The sequence below is a fragment of the Hibiscus syriacus genome, unplaced genomic scaffold (assembly GCF_006381635.1).
Source record: "Hibiscus syriacus cultivar Baekdansim isolate YM2019G1 unplaced genomic scaffold, ASM638163v2 tig00110472_pilon, whole genome shotgun sequence".
NCBI classification, from domain to species: domain Eukaryota; kingdom Viridiplantae; phylum Streptophyta; class Magnoliopsida; order Malvales; family Malvaceae; genus Hibiscus; species Hibiscus syriacus.
Genome location: NW_024062752.1, coordinates 1,195,100 through 1,221,366, shown reverse-complemented (window position 1 = coordinate 1,221,366; position 26,267 = coordinate 1,195,100). Strand labels below are relative to the sequence as shown.

The 26,267-nt window shown below is 33.3% G+C and overlaps 3 protein-coding genes and 2 pseudogenes across 8 annotated transcripts; 3 read left to right on the top strand and 2 right to left on the bottom strand.

Moving 5' to 3' along the window:
• Positions 1-4,822: 4,822 nt before the first annotated feature.
• Positions 4,823-5,544, top strand: LOC120127855 (annotated as a pseudogene).
• A 3,519-nt stretch (positions 5,545-9,063) lies between these two features.
• LOC120127853 lies at positions 9,064-11,683 on the top strand. 3 transcript variants are annotated; one of them, XR_005516576.1, is made up of 3 exons: positions 9,064-9,203; positions 9,607-11,387; positions 11,481-11,683. XR_005516576.1 is itself a non-coding variant. In XM_039145663.1 (2 exons), the coding sequence occupies exons 1-2, from the start codon at positions 9,153-9,155 to the stop codon at positions 10,828-10,830; spliced, it is 1,275 nt and encodes a 424-aa protein (XP_039001594.1). In that variant the 5' UTR covers positions 9,064-9,152; the 3' UTR covers positions 10,831-11,683. The 3 variants fall into 3 exon arrangements, 1 of the variants encoding a protein (XP_039001594.1); XR_005516577.1 differs by lacking the exon at positions 9,064-9,203 and adding an exon at positions 9,368-9,378 and having other exon boundaries at positions 9,624-11,387; XM_039145663.1 differs by having other exon boundaries at positions 9,607-11,683.
• A 744-nt stretch (positions 11,684-12,427) lies between these two features.
• LOC120127850 lies at positions 12,428-13,751 on the bottom strand. Of its 3 annotated transcripts, none has more exons than XM_039145660.1 (3): positions 13,427-13,751; positions 13,184-13,316; positions 12,428-13,043 (listed from the first exon to the last, which is right to left on the bottom strand). In XM_039145660.1, the coding sequence occupies exons 1-3, from the start codon at positions 13,558-13,560 to the stop codon at positions 12,996-12,998; spliced, it is 315 nt and encodes a 104-aa protein (XP_039001591.1). In that variant the 5' UTR covers positions 13,561-13,751; the 3' UTR covers positions 12,428-12,995. The 3 variants fall into 3 exon arrangements, with proteins under 3 accessions (XP_039001591.1, XP_039001593.1, XP_039001592.1); XM_039145662.1 differs by having other exon boundaries at positions 12,428-12,972; XM_039145661.1 differs by having other exon boundaries at positions 13,184-13,313.
• Positions 13,752-14,603: 852 nt separating this feature from the next.
• Positions 14,604-17,985, bottom strand: LOC120127847 (annotated as a pseudogene).
• Positions 17,986-23,321: 5,336 nt separating this feature from the next.
• On the top strand, positions 23,322-25,977 carry LOC120127848 (protein RICE SALT SENSITIVE 3-like). Of its 2 annotated transcripts, XM_039145658.1 has the most exons (7): positions 23,328-23,653; positions 23,826-23,876; positions 24,236-24,364; positions 24,488-24,593; positions 24,734-24,775; positions 24,957-25,013; positions 25,136-25,977. In XM_039145658.1, exons 1-7 carry the CDS (start codon positions 23,523-23,525, stop codon positions 25,568-25,570), a joined length of 951 nt encoding a protein of 316 aa, XP_039001589.1. In that variant the 5' UTR covers positions 23,328-23,522; the 3' UTR covers positions 25,571-25,977. The 2 variants fall into 2 exon arrangements, with proteins under 2 accessions (XP_039001590.1, XP_039001589.1); XM_039145659.1 differs by lacking the exon at positions 24,236-24,364 and having other exon boundaries at positions 23,322-23,653.
• Positions 25,978-26,267: the final 290 nt, after the last annotated feature.

Sequence of the window (26,267 nt, the reverse complement as noted above, 5' to 3'; positions counted from 1 at the left end):
TTTACTTTACAAGACATATGGCAAGTTATTTACTTTTTTAAACAATATCTCTTCATGATTTTTCTTAATTATTGGTAATGTATATACATCTTATGGTGCGTTTGGTTCACGGAATGTAAGATTACTAATAGGAATGTAAGATTACCAGGGAATAGGATTACTTAGAATATTGTATTTTGTGTTTGGTTGGTTTAGCAGGAATCTAAGATTACTGTATTTGGTTAAAGGAATAATTATTGGAATGTATATTTGACCAATTTGTCCTTATTATATATTTATTTTTTTAACAAGTTGGAAATATTTATATATTTTCTTTAAAAAATTTAAATTCATATATATATATATATATATATATATATATATATATTACAAAATTGAAAATATAAAAAAGGTTTAATGAAAGGGTAAAATTTATTTTAACCGTTGAACTTCATATAAAATTTTAATTATAGATTTTTTTTTGTAAATCTAAAATAGTTTAAGGATAAATTTATAATTTAACATTCGTATAATTTTTATTATTCAATAACAGAAAAATGATATTTTTGAGATTTTTTTAAAGGAATTTTAGTCCAAAATATCAGTAATCTAATAATACCTAAAGAAAGGAGATAATTACATTCTTGATAATATACCCCAAAAAATCTAATATTAATAATAAAATATTACCGAAAATAAATTTCCGGCCAACTAAATATAAAATGTGAATTCTATTTACATGAGAATCTTATATTACTTGAACCAAACAGTTAGAGCCTAGTTACGACGAAAGGCAGAATCAACTTCCCAAGAAACAAAAAAGTAGATCTGTCCCACGCTCCATGAGAGTGTGAGACCGAAACAGCTCCCCTACTCATACCGAACCAAATTAATTAATTAATTAATTATTTGCCGTCACTTTTCCCGTTAATCTGGACACCAACCAAACAAAGCAACGCCGTTAGCCAACGCCGCCCTTTGTTGACTCTTTCTAGTTTACTTGACACGTTGATTTTTTGGACTTATTGCAGTTGGCTCACTTGTTTTTCGTTGCTGCGGCAGGGCGGCTACATTTTAGGATTTATTTATTTAATATTAAATAAAATAATTATTTGTTTAAGTTATTGATTGTGGGATACACCGTTTACACAACACGGAATACAAAAGAAAATGTATTAAATATGAGACATGGTTTCATATAAAAAGAATATTACCAATAGTTACTATAACGCAATTTATTTACAAAATTGCAACGAATCGTTTGGTTCATATGATGTATGATTATAGTGTTTGGTTAAAAGAATATGAGTTAAGAAAAAAAAATATTTACCAAATTATTTTTAAGATATATTTTCTTTTCTTAACACATAATTTTTTATTGTTTTTAACTTTTTATTTATTTGAAATTACGTAAACATCCTTACATTAATATAATTATAAATGTATTTTTAAATACTAAAATATCAAGAGGTGTACATACTTATATCAGTGTAAGTATGTGTTAATTGTTATACTTTTAATTTCTTTGAAAATATAGAAATATACTTGTACCAATATAATTATGTGTTTATTTTTAAGTAGAAAAATATTGAAAGATGTACATACTTACATGAAATATGTGTTAATTTATATATTTTCTTTTATAAATTTTAATAAATAAATAAATAAAGTAAAAAAGTAAATATCATATATTCTTTCAATCCTAATAAGCATTAATTCTTACATGGTAAAAGAAGGATACGGGTACCTAATAAAGTTTGCATGAAAAAAGTCCTCTGTTGTTGTCACGGGGATGGACCTCCCCAATTTAAAATTCCTAGAAGTTGATGGGAATTGTTAAATACTTAAAAGAGATAGAGAAATAACATTTTTGAAGAAGCACTCAAAAAAAATACTACTGTAGCGAATATTTTATTGTTTTAAAGAGAAAATGCTCTTAAATCAAACGTAAATATATGATTTTAGAAAAAAAATATTTTCATTAATAATAATCTTTCCGCAAATCTTAATATTTTAAGCTATTATGGGACACTATAACGTTCTATGCATACAGTCAAAGACTATGCCGAGTTAAGGGAAGAGAATCCTGTGCGAGCTATTGTGGGAAGGAGGTCTAACTTGTCACATGTGCAACGTGGGATTTTCAGGGGCGTATGGGTCCGCATATTATTATATTGCTTAAATTGAAAAATGCGGTATTGGGCTACATTTCTAAGGTTCTTCTCTGATATAATTTTCAGCCACCGGAAATGTAAACGTGGCATGCTATCACCGTCGTCCATTATGAACGTGAATTTAAAAGGTCTTAGTCTTATCCGGTTTTTTTTCGTCTTAAATTAAAAACTGAGTTTAATTTACATAAAAGTTCTCAAATTTCTCTAGACATACTAAAGCAACGTGACTTTTATCTTTTATCTAAAATTATGATTGACAAATCGAGTTTTATTTGAGTATGTTGTTTTTAAGAATAAATATTAGCTTATGTCGATGTTATAAATATGTTCTTATGATATTTTATAATTTATGTTATGATTAATATATTTTTTATAAAATATATTCTTATAAATTTTAATCATAAATTAATCTAAATGTTATTCTTTTTATTAGTATATTATGTATCGTGTTTAATGTAGCAGTTAAATACATTTTTAGATTGGGTTTTAAGTACAAACTTTTTCCAAATATATATTTGATTATTTTTTATTTATCAATACAATCATGATATGCATCCAGTGGCGGATTTATTTGTGCCTACCCTAAAATTTAATTTTTTTTTCTTATGAACAATTACCTATTTCAATGGTTGTGCCCATCTTAAATTTTTATTTGTACTCCCGTATAAAATTCTATGTAATTAAAATATATGTGTCTACTTTAAAAAATATTTTTAGATTCATCGCTTTATGTATCATTATTTTTTAAAAAGTTACTAATTTATTAAAAAGTAAATATAAATATATCACATCAATTATCAGTAATAACATTAATGGAAATAAAAATATTCTTACAATTTAAAACTCAGTTATCAAAGTGTAAATACTATAAAACTTTGATGTTCATTTTATATGGTTTACTTTTAAAAATATCAACTATTTAAAATTAAAGAAGTTACTGGATATTACAAAAATTATTGGAAGAGCCCGTTTTAATTTTATTTTAATATGAATGGTTAATTTAATGTTTTTGGGTAAAATATAATTATTACAATAATAATACCTATATAATAAATAATAAATAATTCTTACTAATTTTTATTATTTTTTCGTTCATAAAATATGATTCCAAAAACCTTTAAAGAATAGAGAAAATAACTTCATTGACAAAAATGTCTTATAATATACGATTTTAATCAATTTTTTTGGATTTGCCAAAATGACCAACTAAATCGTAATGCGATCGATAATTCGCAACGCGATATCCGGTATCGCAAATCAGTTTCCAGATTCGCAACGCGAACTTCGACTATCGCAATGCGAACTTGGATTATCGCAATGCGAATATGTAAATCGCAATGCGATAGTCGACTATCGCAATGCGAACTTGGACTATCGCAACGCGAACTTCGACTATCGCAACGCGAACTTCGACTATCGCAATGCGAACTTGGACTATCGCAATGCGAATATGTAAATCGCAATGCGATAGTCGACTATCGCAATGCGAACTTGGACTATCGCAACGCGAACTTCGACTATCGCAATGCGAACTTGGACTATCGCAATGCGAATATGTAAATCGCAATGCGATAGTCGACTATCGCATTGCGATTTACATATTCGCATTGCGATAGTCGAAGTTCGCGTTGCGATTTATTCCAAATTCGTTGCGATAGTCCAAAATCGCAATTACTGGTGGTATTGCATTTGTTTCTTAAGAATTTTCTCTAAAAAAATAGTATTCACGCGGACGTGTCGAAGACACGTATTACCACGACCACGACACGACCACGAGACCACGAGACGAGACGGACGGCGGCGACGGCGACGCGAGAGTCCCCTTGTTCTCTATCACTCAACAAGGAAGTGAGAAAGGCAAGCCTTAAATACCATTCCCAATAATGTTTCCAATACTATATGGGATTGAGCATTCCCAATAGTGTTTCCAATACTATGTGAGATTGAGCCTTAAATAGTGATATTATTTTTGAATGTTTTGCTTAAAATTACAATAATCGCGATTGATTGTAGATTGACTTTTAATTATGACATATTTAATCGTATAATACTAATGCAATTGGTTGTTGATTCAGTTGTTTTAAGGTGCATGATTGTTAATTGTTTCCTGAATAATCACATTGTATTGGAAACAAGTGTTGGTAATGCTCAATTCCACATAGTATTGGAAACACTATTGGGAATGGTATTTAAGGCTTGGCTTTCCCACTTCCTTGTTGAGTAATAGAGAACAAGGGGGACTCTCGCGTGCCGCCGTCGTCGTGGTCGTGGTCGTGGTCATACGTGTCTTCGACACGTCCGCGCGAATACTATCTTTTTAGAGAAAATTTTTAAGAAACAAATGCAATACCACCAGTCGTTGCGATTTAGTTGGTCATTTTGACAAATCCAAAAAAAATAATTAAAATCGTATATTATAATGCATTTTTGATAATGAGTTATTTTTCTAAAGAATATGATTTTATTGAAGTGATAAATTTAACATTTTTCATAAAATTGAGACGCATGGCGCAAAATAATTGTAATTCGAGATTGAACTAAAGTGGTTCATGCAACAAAAAATCAAAACCCACAGATCCGGCTTTGACTACACCCACATTCCAGAAGTGCCGAAACGGTGCGTTTGAAGCTTGCCTTCCGCTATATAAGCCCTCACCTCTTCCATTTTTCTTCAACCAAGTTATCCTTCCTGCATTATCACCTTGAGGGGAAAAAGAAGAAGGAAAAAACACCATGGCTCCGACATCGAAAGTGGTTAACCCGAATCCCGACACGAGTAACCAAGAGATCCGTTACCGCGGCGTGAGAAAGCGTCCATGGGGCCGTTACGCAGCTGAGATCCGTGACCCAAGGAAAAAGGCCCGAGTCTGGCTCGGTACATTCGACACTGCTGAGGAAGCAGCGCGTGCTTACGACGCGGCGTCGCGAGAATTCCGTGGCGCAAAGGCGAAAACAAATTTCACCTACGGTAAACCAACGACTTCAGTCGAAGCCCCAGCCAGAGCAGCACCGTGGAATCCTCTTCTCCGCCACCCTTGGACCTCACACTCTCCAGCGGACCTCTATCGCTCCCTGTGACGGCGAATCGTCCGGTTTTTCTCTTTGATTCATTTGCTTCTGCCGGTAAAGTTACCTCCGATGCTGGCGGAGCCCAGAGCGATTCAGATTCGTCGTCGTCGGTTGTTGATTTTGATCAAGGGGTGCGACCGAGAGTGTTTGATCTTGATCTTAACGAGTTGCCTGCTGAAATGTTCTGATTTTTCTGTTTATCTTTTTACCGGATGTCGTTTTTTACTTCGGCTTTCTGCGTTTTTGGCTTTCCTTTTAATCTAATGGTAAAAGCTAGCTGACATGTAACCTGTATAAAAGAAAGAGAACTTCTAGAGGTGTATTTTTGGCAACTTGAGGAATTTTCCCAATGTTGTTTCTACTTAATTACAATTCAGTCAAGTTCATCATTTCGTTTTAGTATTTTATTGCATTCACACAATCCTTTAATTTTATTTTTTATATTTCTTATCATAAAAATAGAATTTCACTTGAATATAAAATAAAATTTATTTTGAATTAATTACTGGACTATTTACTTTAGTAGTTCATATAAATTTTAAACTATATTTAAAATATAAAAAAGACCATCAGTTATATTTTTTATTAAGTTGTGTTTTTCAATTTTAATTTTTTAAAAAAAGAATTCTCCTTGTTAAATATTTAAAATTCAGAAAGTAAAAAAATTGATTAATTAAATTATACTATAATTCAAACACGGTACAAGACCTAATTACACAATTTAACATTTCATTTTACCTTGTATATGCTATAATTGTATCTCCGTTGTCCAGGCTACAAAGACAACACGTCAGCAATGGATTCGGGGGTGTTGGACGATCGATCTGTTAGATCACGTCACTCATGGGTCCCATATCGTACGCCAACCGCATATAGTTTGATAACGCGAAAAAGGAATCGGCTGCGCCAAATAAAAGAATGAATAGAAAATACCTTCTCGTGATTAAACAATCTCAGAGAAGGTCCATTAAACCTGATTGGCTGGACATCCATTGATCAAACGGGTTGGTTTAATCGTACACATGTGAAACAGCCTTCAAAGTGGTGGCCCGCCGCGGCGGCCGCTTTAAAAGTCGGGACCCAGTTTTCGTGTCGTTTTGAACCGGCGAACAAAACATTTCTTTTCTTTTTATCTGGTTACTCTGAATAATTGAAAACTAGGCCTTAGCCCAATCATCGATTGCCACGTGCATTCTCGTCACGTGAAGTTATCCATGGTTGACTTTAAAGGGCGGCTGAGGGAAAAAGTAAATGAAAAGAAAAGATGCGGCAATGGGGTGACATGTCCGAAGATGAGTTTACAATTAAGCCGGCACTTCCGTGTCCCATGTGGACAGTGGGACCGACGTTTATTGAGTTCGGGATGCGGTTGTGCGGCACTTCGGCTCCGGCGTCTGAGGACCGAAGACTGAGTAAATGTCACTGCTGTATGACCTTACACTAGTCGCCAGTATATTGGACTGTTACTGCCAGAATCTCACCTGTTTGTTTTAATACTCTTATGTTCAAAGTTGAAGGAAAAATTACTCTTATGCTCATCTTATCTCTCCCTATTTTGTCATCTAACCCAAACAGAATATTAAGTTGTGATCACAATAAATCATAATGATTGTATTATAACGGTAATTAAAGGGATATTTGTTGAGCTTGATGGAAGGTCTTATAGATGCAAGTTTTGTAAAACTCACTTAGCACTCCCTGATGACCTTGTTTCCAGGGTACCCCCAAATTTTATTTCCTTCTCTTCTCTCTAATCTTTTCTGGTTTTTAATTTTTCAGCCATTTGTTTTGGAGTTAATCATAAAAAAATGGTTCTGTAAACAATTACTGATTGCAGAATGCTTAAAGTTGAGAACTTTTGATGTGTGGATCCTGTTGTGTAACTCTAGAATCATGATAAATGATAGTCCTACTGGTTTTATGATGGTTGCGAAATGGTTACGTGTTGTTCAAATAGCCTCAAAGTTTGGGATTCTGGAGAATTGGGAAAGAAATTGTGAACATTCAGTAAAATTTATGATTGAACCAAAAATACCTTAAACTAAAAGGCCTCATCTTCTTTTAAGATGGGAGAAATTTCTTGATTTATGTTATCATTTTAATACCTTACCAAATGATTTATTTGGTTGGATGTATCGATTATGCATTGCTTTCTCAGGATATTGTTTGACTTATAAGCATTGCTTTATGCTGTATAGAATGTTAGAACCTTCCATCTGTGCTCAGATACATTAGAGTTCAATCAGAACATACATACATATATGTATGTGTGCACTCCTTCACATCTCTCAATTAACCAACTCCATCAGTATTTGCATTTACCTACACATAACAGTTGGAACCTTTTGGATATGTGCTCAGAGAGGATTATGCCCTGTTGAGTGCATACTGTGGCAGACATTTTGGTGCTGTTGTGAACAAATTGGCGGCTGGAAATATGTAATCTCTGTCTCATTTACACACTTTCTCCAACAATGCATTTGCTTTCGCACGAGAAGAGTAGAAAGTACAAAGGAAAGTTTGTCCTCGAGAGGTAAAACCTTTCTACCTTCCATTTCATCATTTTTTTCATGTCAATGAAACCTCCTGTAGCTTAATCCCTTCTTTTATGCGCGGTGCAGGGGAAGGATAGTCGACAAAATTGACTTTTCATCGGAAGTACACATCGATACCCGTCCTAGTATGAGCGGAGCCGGAGACTATAATGTAAACAACTGTTTCTAAACTAAACATACAAATATAGGTGGGTGTATACAAATATACCTCACTTATTGTTTATGACTCGAGATTAATGTGGGGTGTCATCATCATCATAGATGTCCATCCTGTTTATATCAGGACCTATTAGTGTGTTCAACATGAAATCAAATAGTAAAAGAGTCTGTTTGATACTATTTGTTACATGATCATCACACCCACACATCTAACAAGATATGCAATGCCATTACTTATAAATTGCAAGACATCCATTTTTCTTTCCAATATGGGATTATCAGATTAATATCTCAGATAATCTCGCATCTCTATGTGACGTAACATTTTCTTTCACTTAATCTTGTGATATCTTTATTACAGACCACCATCACAGATATCCACCTTGTATACCTTACTAATTAGGGTGTTCGACATAAAATCAGACAATCGAAAAATCATTTTGATATAACTTAATATAAATTTTGATAGTCTTTCAACAAATTTTTAACGTAATTCTACGACTAAAAGTTCCTTACTATAACAAAATGAAAAACAATAAAAGTTTTATATTAAAATAATTTTGAAGATATTAAAAAATATCTTATCTAAAATTTAAAACTTTTTAATTGATATTGTCTTTATTCAGTATTAGGAGGAAAAAAGTTCTACATAGAATATTTTATTAATGACAAAAAATCACTAAAGTAAAGATTAATAAATTTATGTTAATTAAAATATAAAATATCAACTATCAATAACGATCTAGATTTTTTAATATTATTCAAATTTTAATTTATAATATTATTAGCGTATTAAATTAAGTTAAAAAATATATTGTAATAACTATTACAAATCAATTAAATGAACCATATAATTATAATTATAATTATTTAATTTTTGTTTTTTTTAAAAAAAAAAGTTTGCCATTAACTTAGGGATTACTTTAGATAAAACGGCTTTATGGAAGCTTTAAAACGACAAGCTTGTTTGATAATGTCTTGGGGCTAACGTGTTTTTATCCGTCTATTAAGGCTACCAGGCTGAGGCAAACTCTTCCAATAGAAAAAAAATCACTTTTTCCCCTTGTTCATCTTGATCTTCACTTTTTTTATTTCAATTTCCCTTTAATTTTTATAAACTATCCTCCTCCCTTTAATTTCTTTTCTACTTTTTTTTGTGGGGTTTTCTTTTCTTTTTGCAGATAAACGGTAGAGGTTAAACAAAAAAGGATCAAAGATGGGGAAATCATCTTCTTTGAAGAAGAAACGTTCGAAAGATTCATCTCAGGTAATTTCCTTGCTTCCCCCTTTTAAATGTGATTAATTCTTCGTATATTGTTACCTGCAATTTGTAGTTTAGTGGTTTAAAGATTTATCCTTTGTTTTGATGCCTAGGAAACGTAAGAACATTATAGAAATCCTTAGGCTCATTCTATGATATTTTCTAATACAGGGAAGTGAAAGTTGAGAAATTTGGACTGATATTTTTGTTATTTTCTTCCTATAAAATATAAAATTTGATCTTTGGTTTAGTGTGTACTTAATTTGGTGATTTAATTAGTTATAGGCTAACCCTTTATTTACCAACTAAAAGTATTATTTAATGTTTGAATGAAAGTTAGGTTGAATGTTTGGTGGATTTAATTTCTCTCCATATGTATGTATGTATGTACGTGCATTCTTTGTTTTAGTCGCGAATGAGGAAGAGTAAGGTTAAGAGCAAGAAAAGCAAGTCCAAGAAGCTTCGACGTCGACGAGATGATTCTGTTTCTTATCCAAGTGATAGTGATTTGGCTAGTATGGTGTCTGTTTCATCCTTTAGTTCTGAGGGCGATTGTAGAGGTCGAAAGTCCCGGTCTCGTAATCTGAAGGATATAAAAGGTGGAAAGAAGAGATCTAGAAGATGGTCCTCCAGTAGGGAAAGTAGTGAGGATTCTCCTAATGCAAAGAAACGTAGAAGATCGAGGAGGGGTGATACGAGGAGGAGATTGGTCAAGATGAAGAAGTCTATGAGAGAATTGAGTGTGAGTTCAAGGAGTGGTAGATCGTTGAGTTGTTCAACTTGTCCGAGTGACAATGATGAAATTGAATATGAGAAAAGAAGGGGCAGATCAGAAAGAAAGGAAAAATATGGAAGAAGATTGGAGAAGGTTAAAAGAGGAAGTAAAAGGAGTAAGGGGCAATCAAGGGATTGTTTTTCTTTGCCTAGAGATGGTGAAGGATCTGATCATTCGATTGAGGAGAGAATAACGGAGGATAGCAGCTTTAGAAAGCTGAAATCAGTTATTACTGCTGTCGAACAAGTAGATGAAAGCACTAGAGAATTGATTGCCGATGAGCCTAAAGAAGATGTATGTGATTATGATGATTATCCATCGTGCAGGAGCAATGATTGTAATGATGGCTGTAGTCGGAGGGAGTTACAGCAACACATCCATACTGTATCCGAGACAATAAAGCCTCCAAATGATGAGCAAGAAGTTTCTAGCATCAGAACAAGCAATGTTGAAATCAATGTTTCAAGTGCCACTGATGGTTTAAATGGTGATAATATTGAATCAATTTTAAGACAACGTGCACTTGAAAACTTAAAAAAGTTTCGCGGTGAGCTCCAAAAAAACATCAATTCTCAAATTACTTCGAATGATAAGAGTGTTGATGATGTTAAAACGCCATCGTCTGTAAACATAGACTCGTTTCAGATTAAAGCCCCTAAAGCAGATGATGGTAGAGTGGTGATAGCAAACCAATTGAGCCAACAGATTAGACAGCCTCCAGGTAAAAGAGACTCGTCCACTCTCCCAAGGATGATAGGAACACGACAAATACGAGTGATGATGGAAAATGTTCTGAGACTCCAGGGCTTGATGTCGCTTCCCCATCACCTCGGTTGGTCCCCACTGGTATGCCTGTGAAAGAGGTTAATACAGGTATTAATTCTGTTTCTAATAAGCCAAAGTTGGTTATATCACGAACCGGACTTGAAGCACTTAATGCGAGCAATACTCGGAAACAAGAAGCCGTTATCCAAGAACCTTCTCAGACCAAGTGGGTAACTGAAACTAGTATAGATGAGAGTGATTTAGAAGCTGCTCAAACCATAAAACCCTCCTCCGACAATGCAGCTTCTGTTTCTTATAGGCCGAAATCTGTTAAGTTGCGAATAGGACAGGAACCGCCTAATACTTGCACCACCCAAAAACAAGAATCTGCTGCACTAGAATCTCCTCGAGCTAAGTTTGTAACCGAGAGTAGCGTGAAGGAGAGTAATTTAAGAACTGCCCAAACTGTGAGTCCCGGAGTGTGTGGTAGTCTAGACAGTAAAGATAATGATATTTGTGATTCTACTTGCGATAAGCCACCCCCTTCTGGTAACATTAGCTTGGATAAACAGGAAGATGAGACCAAGGGTGGTGGTTCACAATTTCAGCAAAAGACAATGTCCGTAATGCGGGGTGGGGAAATGGTACAGGTTAGGTTTTAACCCCAGTAGTACTCGATTCATCGATCTATTTTTTATGTGTTGATCATAATGTTGTTGGATATTTTGTCTTATCTTGTCCAGGTGAGTTACAAGGTTTATATTCCTAAGAGAGCCCCTGCTTTGTCTAGGAGACGACTCAAACGCTGAGCCCTTACCTTATCCGATTTTGATTAAAAGGATGCAACTTTTGCGATGATCTGAGAATTGCATATAGGTATATGTTGGCTGATTGTGCTGTACATATTTATAGTTATAGAGGACTAAATGATAATAGACCTATTGGTTTCTGGTTGATCTCTAAGTGCAGCAGCCGTAGTAGCTGTTAGAAGCAGAGAACTAGTTGATGGAAGTATATTCTGGTAGCATTCATTGTGATTGTTATACTTTTAGACCTCGAGATTGTTGTCGGTTTCACAACACGATCGTAGTCTCTTCCACGCCTGTTGACACAATAACCATCGAAATCATTGGCTTTTTTTTTATTTGGATGTTTGATCTTTTTATTTCCTCGCATATAGATTCTAACCCATTCTTCAAGCTCTCCACCAATGATCTCTCCGGTGAAACTCCCCGGACTAAAGGGTTTATTGGGGTTCTTGACTCTTACCATTTCCAGCTTCGGTTTCTCTGGCAAGGTCTAGGTTCATAAGGATGTTTAGTTTTTTGAACTTGCTCATTTGAAAATTCTTGAATTTATATTGGAGAATATAAGTCCATAGCCAAGTCAAACACTGATATCAAACTATCCATTTAAACAAGTATAGCTGCAAGCAAACTCACTCTGCAAGATTATACAAAGTGATTATTGTTAGTGAGATTACATCTTGTAATGTGATAAATAACAAAATTTTAAATTATACATCAGTTCTGTACCCATGACAAATTTAAAACAGAATTTTTTTTATCATAATGGATGAAAACTACACAATTTCTTACAATGTTATTATGTACATCAAGATCATAAATGCGAAACTGCAAACGCACCGCAAAACATGAGATGACCTCCTCCTCACTTTTTTTACCCTTCAATTCGGGTTAAGATCGCGCGATGTTTGGCTTTGCCACCTGCATTATGGAAGGTTTCAGGACAGTTTGGTGCCATTATAACGTCACATTGTTCTAAAAAAAAAGATCGTGTGTCGAAGGATCAATAGTTTAACAAACCTGGGCAGTAGAAATCTAGCGAGAGGGCTCAAGTTGGAGTTCAAATTAAGTTCTTTATGCTGCTCTTTTATTCTACTATCTGCTTCCGCGTTTAGATTTTGTGCTGATTCAGGAGTCGTCTTGCCCTTATTGAACAACCGAGCCGCTAACTCCTACATACCTCTCATTGATGATTCCCTCGAGCTGCAAAATTTTATCTCTCGAGTTTTCAAATTAAAAGACAGAGACCAATTAAAGCACAAAAGGGATGATAGTGTGAGATGCGAAATTTGTTAACCTTGCCGATCGCTTGAGCAACCTACGAACAAGAGCTTCACAAGATCCGGGCTTTGCACCCTCCATATTTATGAGAGAATTAATAACGGCATGTACAACTGACCCTTCTGAATCATTACTCATTAGTAATGACCTATATTTTTATGCATTGGCAAACTATTCAGATGTGAACAAATTCAATGCAGACTTAATAAGTATCGGAAGCTGATATGGTAGAAGAGGAAATATAAATAAACATCGCAGTAAGTAACGTCAACCTACTTAAATACGAAGAATATTTCAAAGTTAGCTCTGTCAGACTAACTGGCAGGGAAATCTAAACTAAAACATCAAGTAGCGCGCACCTCTTTTAGGGAAGGGATAAGCAACATGGATAGTGGCGCAGATGATGATATTATCTTGGCATTTTCTTCATTGTCACTTGGTTGACGCGACCTTGGAAATAATATTTGCACATCTAGATAGTCGCGGGAACTTCCGGAGAGATAATAATACTCGGAGATAGTAACACAGCCAAAACAAGTAACCGAAACTATACAGATTCTCAGCATCAAAGACATTGAAACTTTTCTCTTTATCAGGCTTACTTGGAAGAATCTGAACTGTTGTTAATTTGACTTCTATTTTCCTGCCCGGTATTGATCTTGCTCAGTCCAGACCTATCCCTCGCATTTCCTTTCCTCAACCCTGCCTGAATTGCAGCCTTTGCCTGAATTGACATTAAAAGATGAGCTTTTCAATAGAAACCACAATCAGACATTGAATCTATAAGTTAATAATGATTCAAGTTCCACGGGGAACTCATATCGATATAATCAAATATAATTAGTGAAACATACACGCTATAGTCCATTTGATTCAAATTCAAAACCAAAGAGAAAAAAATAAAACGGTTTACAACATGATAAAACTGATCAAGAAAGATACATTAAAAACCTAGCCTGGATCTTGGAGTTCGAGGAGAATCAGATTCATCATGTTGGCGCAAAACAACGGTTCCAAAGGTAGAAGCATCTTCGTTAGAAGCATACGTGCTGCTAGACTACACAGCACATTGAAATCTAATAAAATCAATGGCTGGGACACAAGGGAACAGAGACTTTATTCACTTGAAGTTTTTTCAGAGAAACTGTCAAGGAAGTGAAGGAAGCTTACAAGAGAGCTTGGGTCGTGAAACAATGCAAGCGATAAAGATCCTCTAGGAGATCTTACGACAACAGTTCCTGACCGACAGACATTTCATCCTGGGAATAAAACAACAAAAACAATTGGCTAGATTAGAGCATAGAAGGAACATATAGTTAAGTGCAAGAGACATACTAATACAGATTAAACGAAACTGGCTCTAGCTTAAAAGAAATGATTGGTAAATCCAGCCAAGTGAATTTAATATCTAGCCTCAATCACCAGCATACAGGAAATGAGTTTTCAAAAAAGCAAAATCATATTCCTAATTGCATGTGAATTTAGTCATATGTTTAATTTCACTGTTAGTTTCAGGGAAAAAAAATGTCTCTGAAGCCCACAGGTTGTGCCATGCAACAGAGCTTGTCATTAAGGGTGTAGGAAAAAGGGGATGAGGTTTTGATGCCAAAAACCACAATGCAGAGAATAAATTTTCCATTGCTTCAAGTTTTGTTAGAAGAGAGAATCTTGCATCATAGTTATTATCCTGATTATCATCGTAGTATGAATCTCTAGTGTCTTTCCCATAGGAAATTTCCGAGAATCCATCAAGCACATTACCCCTCTCTGGAGTTCTCGGTATAGCTTGATTATTAGCAACTTCTACTTTCCTTTCTCTCACCTGTGGAGGTCGTACAGTACTTCGAACAGTACCTGAACTATTTGGTCCACCAATGCTGAAGTCCCATCCAGCCTTTTTAAATGTTGTCCCTGATTACTGCTGATCGGATCAAGTCAGCATGAGTCCCATAAAAGTTAAGAAAGTACTGCTGATTAGTATGATTAACCCACCTAGCTTGAACAGTTTCATCTCTTATATCTCTGTTCACCTTTACAGTGTCAGTAAACTCCCCTAAAGCTCTGGTGCCATTTCTTTGGGTTCTGTATCTTCCTTTAATTGATACTTCGGGCAATCTCTGTTAAGAACATAAAACACAAGCATCTTAGCAATAGCCAATGAAAGAATCTACTTGAACTTAACATCCCTTGTCATGGCATTTCAGAGACATAACTAACAACATATGTGTAATTTAGTTTCGAGAGTGTTTTGACACCTCAAAACTGTCGATACAAGTTCCGATATGTAGACTACAAAACACTAAGCACAAGGTGGCACCTAATTCTTTCCCGAAGCCTCTGACTCTTCCTAGCATTCCTGATAAAACGATGCTTGAGAAGTTCCTTGGCAATGGGCCTCTGAAATTAAACAGATAAAAGAAAAGCATAAGGCACTTTACAGCATTCAGAAAAAAAATAAAGCAAATAAAGTCAGGCTCGCACAGCTTATACCCATCAGAATTGTTCTTGAAGCTAATATATCATCAGTGACATTGTATTTTAATTGGAAGCTGATAGTGTTCAGGGAAAACTTGAAAACCTAAACAAATAGACATTCAAAAAGCATAATTACATACCTCGGCAGGTACTTTCTTTAAACATAAGGAAACAAATTCTTTCATAGGGCATGAAAAATGCTCATCCAGCTGCAGGATAGAAATTTTTATTATAGTTAAACTGAGAAGAAGAACAATCCACGAAGAACGAGAAACATGAGAATAAATCATTGAGATAAACTTCATCAATATAACAGAAGTCTACTGACATTACCTGAGTCGGATTTTCTCGAGGTATTATAAAAAGAGCTCTCATAGGGTGAAAGTCTGCCAATGGAGGTTCACCTTTGGCCATTTCAATTACAGTTATACCCATAGACCAGATATCAGCCTGTATCAGCAAAAAGCCCCAGTGATGGAATGCTCATTATTCATCAAGGGATAGCAAACAGTTATTGCAGGCTGTACATAAGTGTCTTTAAGGAAGAGAATGTGCGGATAGATTGCAGGTAAAAGAAGCAAAACATGCCAGAAAACTTGGAAAAGAACTCCAAAGTACAGCTTTCAGAAGTACCTTCTCGTTGTATCCTTCAGAATTCTGAATTACTTCTGGTGCCATCCAGAATGGTGTTCCTACAAATGTCTTAATATTGTCGACCATATTAGTTAATTGATGATTATATGACAATCACACCGTTCATGCATTAGAAAAGATAATAACGGTGGGTTAAATGGAATGCGGAATTTTTTAGCTGCTAAAGAGCATATAGTGTGGAGAAGAGAAAAGAATCATCAGTTATCAAAACTTGTCAACATTGCTTTTCTATAAAAGAAACAAACAAGAACAAAAAAATGAACTTATTTTCTACACAGAAAATGAGCAGATAGAAATCAGTGTCACTAAAGGCACAGAAAATAGTAAAAATAAATAAATGCAGCAATCAAAGCCTGGAAGGAGCCTTTATGCTTATTGCAAAAATGATGTATCTTAACAAATCAAAATACTGTACCTTCCTCCGTGATATCGTCCTTGTTAGTTGTGCTGAAACACCAAAAGCTGCAACCTGTTACAAGGGTACAAATTTCTTTCAATAGTCATGTGGATACTCATAGTCACTCTATGCAAACAATTTTTGCTAAATTAAGTCAACTTGAGAGAGAAAAGTACCTTAACATCACCATTCTCAGTCAATAAAATGTTTGCCTCTGCCAAAAGTGATGCACAAATGTTGTATGCGATGAACAAGTAAACTCACTAAAACCAAACATATATAGAAACTAACTGAAGGCTAAAAACACACAAAACATAACCTGAAGCAGAGTCAATTGACCTCTACAAGTCTAAAACCAAATGTTTTAAAGATTTTTATCTATCTATGCGACAACCATTTTTATAACGTATAAGTGGATCAAAAGAGTGAAGAAAACAACCTTTGATATCTCTGTGAATCTTTCCTTCATTATGTAAATATTCAATTGCATGCAGCAAATCTCGTGAAATACAGGCAATTGACATTTCATCTAGTGGAGGGCCTGACTGGAGCTGTACACAAAGAATCATCATTACCTTCCACGAAAATTAAATATTGTTCAGGAACTATAGTGCATCAGATCAGATAAAAAAAGTTTTCAGAAAGACAAATATAAGTGAACAAAGACCATTTCAAATGCAACCAGATAGATACGAGGAAATTTTCAGTTGAAGGTTTTCAAATTAGAGATTGCGTGCTGACACTAGAAGGGGGAGGTGGCAAAGGTCTAAAAGAAAATGCCTTGAAATTGGAGCTAAAAGCACTGGTACAGAAAACAGAGCAGAAATGCCTTCAATGTTTAGCAATCGAAAAACAGGTAACAGAAGTAACCTACTAGGTCAGCAACTGAACCACCAGCCATGTATTCCATTATTATCCATAGTTTAGTTTGGTGAAGATAGGAACCATAGTACTCTGTGATGTATGGACAACGGCATTGTGACAAAACAGAAATTTCCTGGGAAAACAAATGAAACATGTGAAAAACCTAGAAATCAACTCATTAAAGACTTGGGATACAAGAAACTAGGATAATACCTTCTGGATATCCTCAATTTCATCCCCACTGCAGATAGCAAAACAAATGCAGGCATAAGAAACAGATAAATAGCAAAAGCATAATAAACACAATGGAAGAAATAGTTATATGCCCCATCTACTTTATTGTAAAAGAAGGCACATGCAATGGGATAACTAAGCATTTTGAAGGATGAAGTTGATAAAGGAAAGAAAATTTTGCTCTGCTGATAATGCATAAACTGTTGATGCAATTAATTTATTTATCAAGCAAAAGTGGTTTATTCATCAGAAATCCCCACACATATAACATAAAACCCGAGAGTAAGAGGGGAATATGAGGAGCAAATGAGCAACCGATTAAGTTGATACTTCACAGATGAAAATCATATACAAAACCTTGTTGCTCATAGCAAGCACCTGCTACTTGAAACTAGAATGAGAAAGAAATTAAGGAAAATATAAGAAAGGTATCCACTCACGGTTCCTCTAAATCAATAACTTTAATAGCAACTTCTTTGTTCAGCTCCTTGTCAAACCTGAAGATCAAGAAAGGCATCAACTTTACAGTTCTTTTTCATTAACGGTTAGCAGTTACATTACCTGACCCATTTGAAAATAATCAATCTCAGTCTACACCAATGATTACAAACACAGTTAAAGTAACTATTATACAGCCATTTTCATGAACTGTTCCCAGATAATTAAGCCTCCTTTTACACGTCAATGATCAAATAAATAAGAGGGTAAATTAAAAAGTGGGGATTCCATGATTCCATCACATGACAAAAACAGTCTTCTCTTTCTTGGGGTTTGGGTTGTTAAATGAGGACACTCTGCATGATGTAATTTAACTTGGACTTTTAAAGATTTTCAGTTCGACAATAGCACTGGTATCAATTGTGACTAATCCACTAATCTACTCCTATATTGCTTATGAGCTCTTACAATGAAAGCAAAGCATAAAAACCCCAACAAAACACACACACACGTGACAATAAAAATTTCCCTTTTCTGCTAGGTGATAAAAATGATATGTTAAAGTGACCGGCGAACAAGAACAACAACAATTCTTACACAAATATTTAACAACTACCCTTTACAAATTTCACTCTCTCTCGATAGTGAAATCACAACAGCCCTACGTGTCTCACAAAAAAGGGAAGAAAAGAGAAACATGTTTCTCATTTCATTATTTCTTTTTTAACTTTTTTTTTACCTGTTAGATTTCGGCAGATCTTTCTCTTTGGTTCTTTCGATGTTCGGCACAGTCTCTGTATGAAGAATTTTCAGAGCTATGAAAGAGATTGAAAAATGAAAAACAAAAACTTTTATTTGTTAATTATATAAGAAACGTTTTAATTTCTAATATCCCAATAAAATATATTTCAATTATGTATAAAATATTTAGTTGATTATTTTAATAATCATAAACAATTATAAAAATAAAAACATTAAATTTAAACATAAAAAATGTACCCGCCTTAACGGGTCATACAAATATATGCATGGATGGATAATGCAACTTACACATATGATAGAAGAATTAATTGCATTAAATATATTAAATTGTCTCACATTTTTAAATTAATCTTTAAATTTTGGAAATTATATTTATACTGTTTCAATCAGATTATTCTATTAAATTAATATATGTTTAACATTACGTGACATCTTAATATGATGTTGAACATAATTAAAATACATTATTCAAATCTTAAACTAATAGTTAGATTAAAAGAATTATTTGATTGAAACGATATTGATAGCTTGATAACTTGATTAGAATGTTTTAAAGTTTATGAATTAATTTAAAATATGAACCATAGTTTAGAAACGTCTAATGAAATTAATTTTTAAATATACAAAATAACTACAAAATTCATCACTCAATTTTATTTTTCTCATTCCTATTTTGATTATTTAATTTTTTTTAATTTAATCATTACCTTTTAAAATTTTCCATGCCGCCTTCTCCTTCCACTCCTCCCTAATACAACCGCGACCTAACAGTTCGACAGATCTCTTCCTACTTTTGAATCACATTTCAATGACTCCTTTCTGTTTTTTATTATTATTATTATTCTAAATACTGCCTTTAAACTCTAAAATGGTATCTAATATTTGACCTTTTTTTTTTACTTTAAATGAAATATCGACAAAAACATATGAACACAACATGTCTTGGTCGGATTGAATTGAAAGTAGAGTATCATAGTTTGTGATTCATGATGATTTTTGGGCCTAAACCCACTTTTGTATTTCTATCCAACACCAAAATTGTCAAGGATAAACTACGAATTTAATCATACAACTAGTATTTTGGTTGATCATTCATTGTTAAAAATAAACAGAATTATTGATGTGATAAATTTTTATTTTTTTGAATGATGAAATGTCATTACTTTATGGTGACACATCATCATCACTGTTAATTTTTTAATAGTGGGTGACTAAAACGGAACTAAAAAATAATATTATGTATTATTTTAAAAAATAATAATAATTAGGTGATCAAAACGAAATTAAATTGATAGATGGGTGACTAAATTTGTAGTTTACCCAATTGTCAAAGTGGATCTGATGATGGCTGTAAAAAATAAATTGAATAAATTGATTAGTTGATAAATTATATAGGAAATACGTACATAAATCATCCTTTAAATTTTCTCAAAATATTTTTACTTTTAAATAGTTTCAGTTACTTTTGTAATTCCAGCTATTGAATTGATGTCTGATTAACTCATACAAGATGTAAAAATATATTTTTATTATATATATTAAATAATTTTTAATAAATTTATAAGATTGAAAGGGTGCATTAACTCACGTGATGATGAATTCTTTACTAATAGGTAAAAAGTTGGAAAGAGATGGGCTTGCTCTGCACTTTATTTATTTTATTTAATTTTTTCAGAGGTTTGCTCAGAGAAATCATAAATTTGCAGTTACTATACTTAATAAACATATCAAAGGCTAAATTAAAGGAAAAATAAAGTGGCCCCACAAACATAAAACAAATATATTTCCCTAAAGGAATCTCTCTACTTTTATCAATATTTAAACAATGTATGTTAATTATCATTTTATATAATAGAATGGTATTAAATTATTGGCATAACGACACAATTATCTCTTTTATATTTAATAAGAAATCATTTTTTTATTCGACATATTTCATCTCTTAATATTTTAATTTTAGTCAAAATAAATATTATTATATAAAAATAGATAGTTATTAATTGTCAACATATATTACTGACGCGATATTTTTATATATATTTAATTAATGATGTGATATATGTAATGTCATTAAAATGATGGTATAATATGTTTCACATCCTCCAAAATAAAGACATGGTATATATAACGTCAACAAGTGAATATATATATCATGTCAGTAACATATGTTGAACACTAATCAACTAGTGATCTTTATATAACAGAGTTGTTTAACAAAAAAATGAAATGTTTTTACAAAATAATTGGGGACAAAATAATTATTTGGGTAAATATTGAGGATAATTATGTCATTGAACCAAATTATTTAAATAAACTTATGAATTTAAAATATAATGTCATGAATTGAATAAACTGAATAAACAAATATTTTGTATAATAATTTTGTTAATTTTTATTTTGGCGATTGATGTATCATGGAAACAGGAAAAGGTTGTAGCAATCATCTCTTTCATTTATATATAGTTTAATTCTAATCATAAATGTTTTCAGGGGCTTAGTTCAAATCGTGCATTATTATCCATTAATTAGTTAAAAAGGTAATATTGTAATGATATGCCTTTTCATTTTTCACATTTACTATTGGGAAATTGATGATTTGAAAGATTATTTAGCATTTCAAATACTTATAGACAATACAATAATTTCACATGAAATTTTATTCCAAATTGTTTTGCCTAATAATTACAAGAGCCGAAAGTTTACAAAGTTTAAGACTAAGCTTCATTGATTAAATGAAGACAACTTAATCATCTAAAACAAATTAGATATGGATCATTATTTAATTTTGAGTGTTGTTAGAAGTTTAAAATATGTTTATTTATTTATTTTGAATAATAACTAAAAAAAATTAGTCTTTCGTTTACCAATAAAATTTGGAAATATTATGGGTAATTATTTTTAAAATGTAGTTGATAAGAAAATTTATTTCAAAATATAGACTATTTGCTACAATATACGAGTAATTCATTATGCTTATACGATGAATTTTATAAAATACATTAAAGAATAAAATTTATCATATGGATTAGAATAATTATATATAATTCATCATGTATACATGTTAAATAGACTAGACAGATTATATTGAACTCATCATATGTTAATGATCTAGTATTATATTTTATGAAATTCATAATTTTCATCAGATAAATTCCAAATATTCTATAACAAATGATATACATTTCAAAAATAATTTTTCAAACACTTGTATATATTTAAAATTCCGACAAACAAAACCTCATTGTACTTGAAACATCTCCGCAAGAAAATAATATTTTAATTAATTAATAATAATCAAATCCCATTCTGTTTGTTATTGGATTCCATTCAACATGCCTAATTTGGACAGTGACTATCTCCCCTGTCGCAAATAATAATCAAATACTTTTATAGAGGCGCGTGATTAGAAAAAAGCCCATGGTGGTGAAAGGGAGGATGCCGCAGAGCAGCAGCGCCTCCGCAATTCGTGCTCTTTGGCTTTTGTTAATGAGAAACGAGGCACAGACTCACTGCCGATGGCACGTGCACACGTGACACCTTAATCACCCACCCACTCTCTGACACATTCACATACTTTTTCTTTATTTGTATTTTGTTTAATTAAAGTTCTGATTAAAAATCTTATTTAACATAATCATCTTATTTTTTAAAAAATAAAATGATGATGCCGGTTACTTTTACACCGTTTAATCCACATTGCTTCACTTTTTATTAGCCTTATTATGTAATGATAAACGCATGATCTCATAAAAGCAAATCATGTTGACAAAACTTTCTTAGCTTGCATCAACATTCAATCATACTCACAAAAGTATAAATGCAATCCAACTTATTTCAAACATAACTATAGATATTACTAATTTCGTTTATTTATTATATCGATTATATTATCATTTAAGATGTTTAAGGTAAATTGTTGTTATTCCTTAAGGACCTAAGTTCGAGCATCATAGATGTCAAGGGTATGAATGTTTAATGTCGAGAGATTGATAATTATATTTAAACATATATTGCCTTGTACTTACCCCAAATGAATAAAAAAAGATATTTAAAATATAAATTAAATCATATAAATTAATTTATAATTTATTCTAAACACTCAATAATGTTTAAAGTTTTGGTTTATATTTGAGTTTTAATGAGGTATAATCTAATTACACAATGTTAAATTTTTGTTAGTTTGATACAGACTAAAAAACGTTAGATGAATAAAAATAGACAATTGAATTTAAATATAGAAAATAAAAATATATTTATTAAAAATAAAAAAATAATTTCAAACGTATATTTTGATTTAATAGATATTTTTTAAGATTATTAACCATAAAATGTGTTTTATTCTGAAAGTCGAATCCAATTACATAATTAAATGATAAGATAATCAATGTGTCATATACTGTAGTTAATTGTAATTATAATTGTAGTTTAAAAATAATAAATCATAAAAAAATTATAATTACAAATATATATATATATATATATATATATATATAAAGTTGGCGAAGTCTTCTTCATCAGGCCACTCCGAAACTTATTATTTCAAGTGGTAAAAGGTAAAGATGGAGAGAGGGAGAACGACAAAAGAATCGGAAAGAGCCTTTCTTACTTTGTGGTTAATAAGCAGAGAAAAGAGAGATAAAATGAAAAAGAAGGTACAATCAAGATAAATAAGCCTAAAGGCCAGCATGAGCTTACCCAAAGCTTATATAATCAAAGAGGTGTCAAAACCAGCAGCAGACACCACTGTATATCAAATAAAGTTGTTTCCTTTCTCACATAAAATTATATAAATATATACAAACACTTATATATATATATAGAGAGAGAGAGAGAGAGAGAGACGGAGGGAGGGAAGGTAGAGAAGAAAGAGATAGATGGTGGGCTCAGGTTCAGCTGATAGGAGCAAAGAAGCTGCTGAGATGATGGCTCTTCACGAGGCACTTAGAACCGTCTGTCACAACTCAGACTGGACTTACTCTGTTTTCTGGACCATCCGTCCTCGCCTGTATCTTACCTTCCTTTTGTTCTCTATACCAAATCTTCAATTTTTCTTCTCTTTTCATTGTATTCATATGCTCTCACTTTAGTCACTTTGCTAAAGTTTCCTTTTTTTGTTCTCCTTTTTAATTTACTTTTCTCAGCTGTTTTACTGAATCGGGTTTCTTGTTTTGGTGTAGGAGAGTGAGGGGCGGTAATGGTTGCAAGGTCGGAGATGACAACGGCAGCTTGTAAGTATGGTTTTGGGGTTTCCCTTTTGAACTTATTTTTCCCCCTGCTTGTTTGGTTCCCGAGAAAACATAGGCAAATGAAAGAAGTTCAGAGCTTTTAAGTGTTTTCAAACTTTTGACTATAAGTTAATGAGAAAACACAGGAAAATGAAGAACTTCAGGGTCAAGCATTGTTTGTTTCCTTATTGAAACAGGGGAAATTTTGTTAATGAGGGATTTTGAGTTATTTAATTGATCTTATGAGATGGGTTTTTATTAATCTGTGATTTGGAGGTATTTTCATTTCCAAAATTAGCAACTTTATAAATAATTTTCTGGTATATATGGAATTTCCCCCTGTTTCTTTTTACCTGGTGAAGGATGCTGATGTGGGAAGATGGATTTTGCCGAGGAAGAGTGACAGATTATTTAGAAGAGATGGATGGAGAAGATCCAGTGAAGGAAGCTTTCAGCAAATTATCCATTCAGTTATATAATTATGGAGAAGGGTGGGTACTGGGTAGGTGCTATTAATATTTCACTAGATTTAGCCTTAAAAAGGGGGGAAATAAATTTTTTATTTTTTTCTTAGTGTATGTTTTTGATTGGTTGAAAATATGATTAATGAACAGGTTAATGGGGAAAGTTGCATCAGATAAGTGCCATAAATGGGTGTTCAAAGAACCAACGGAATGTGAGCCCAATGTATCCAATTATTGGCAGAGTTCTTTTGATGCTGTATGTTTACAATAAATACCCCACCTGTTTCTTTTTGTTGTTAAAACCTTAATTGTTTGCCCTGATTTTGAAGAAAGGCTGTGTATTTATGGATGATGGTAAGTTGGTAACCTTCCCCTTTTGTTGTATTTAATTTGCAGCTTCCTCCTGAATGGACTGATCAATTTGACTCTGGGATTCAGGTCTGCACACAAACTACTTGTTCTTCACTGTTAGTCTTTTTGTGATTTGTTTTTGTCTATCTTTCTCGGATTCGGTGTAAGTTTCCATACCATGTTGATATGCATACTCGACGTGTCCGACGTTTACATTAAAGTTTGAGTAACATGTGTTTTCGTGTCATTCTTATTTTCTCTTGACCAGACAATTGCTGTTATTCAAGCTGGCCATGGTCTTCTCCAGTTGGGTTCTTGCAAGATTGTGAGTCTGATAATAGCATTTTTTCCATTAGTATAGTGGCTGTGATGTATAATAATTTTGATCTTCTTTATGTGTGTGTAGTTATATATAAATATGATGTATGTATGTATGTATATCCTCAGATACCTGAAGATCTCCATTTCGTGCTAAGAATGCGGCATACCTTTGAATCGCTTGGCTATCAATCCAGTTTCTATCTCTCTCAGATGTTTTCGTCGAACAGAAATGGTTCGCCATCGTCTATGGTTCCTTCAAAGCATTCTGCCGTTTCGACCTGGTCTCCACCGCCTTCAGTCTTTGGCTGGAACCAGAGGCTGCAACCACCACCAGCTCCGATGGTTGCTTCACCTAATTTTCAGAACCCGGCTAGACTCAGATTTCCGCAAGCCAAAGATGAGACCAACATGTTTCCCATGCCCCATTCATCTGAAACCAGAATGGAAGATACGATGAATGAACATGAAAACAACATCAAATGGCCGAACGGCTTGACTTTCTTCAACATTCTCACCGGACGGGGTGAAGACACCAACCTTTTAGTTAACCGGAGAGCTTAGGAACCAAACCAGCACGGACCACCATCCCCTTATTGTTGGAGGAAGAGATTCTAATCAGAATTCTGACGCTGATGCGAACCCTGCCGAGTTCTTGAGCTTGGATAGCCATACGGAGAATATAAGGAAGATGGAAAACAAGTTTAAGAGGAGCTTTACATTACCTGCAAGAATGGCTATGTCTTCGTCCTCGACATCGTTAGATCATCATCAGCATCAACCAGCAGAGATTTGAAACTCCGACGCGGGGATGTATGCTGCTGCAATGGATACCTTCTTGAAATGAAGGGCTTATATTAGAGGGACAATAGGGCGAGTTTTTGTATTTACGCAAATGTGTTATTCAGTTGCCGAACACCTTCGTTTGCTTTGATGTTCTTTTTAAATCTCTCTTTGATCCATTAAAATCGAACTTTTTGATCCTTTTGTAGTTTACTTTCAGATCAATGAATAAAAAATTATCAATTACATCATTAAATTTTTATTTTGGTTTTGATTTAACCCTGTATGAAACTTAATTTACTTCTCATCCCTTGGTGGCACTCCCTTCTTGATGATGATCACCTTGTTTCTTGCCTCTCAAGGCATCTTTCCTATTCCCCCACTATTCTTCCTCCCGGATGCCTCACGTCTTCTGAACAGGCACCGCCGTAATGTACTGCCATCTCTGAGAATCCCCATATAGCTGAGCAGTTACAAT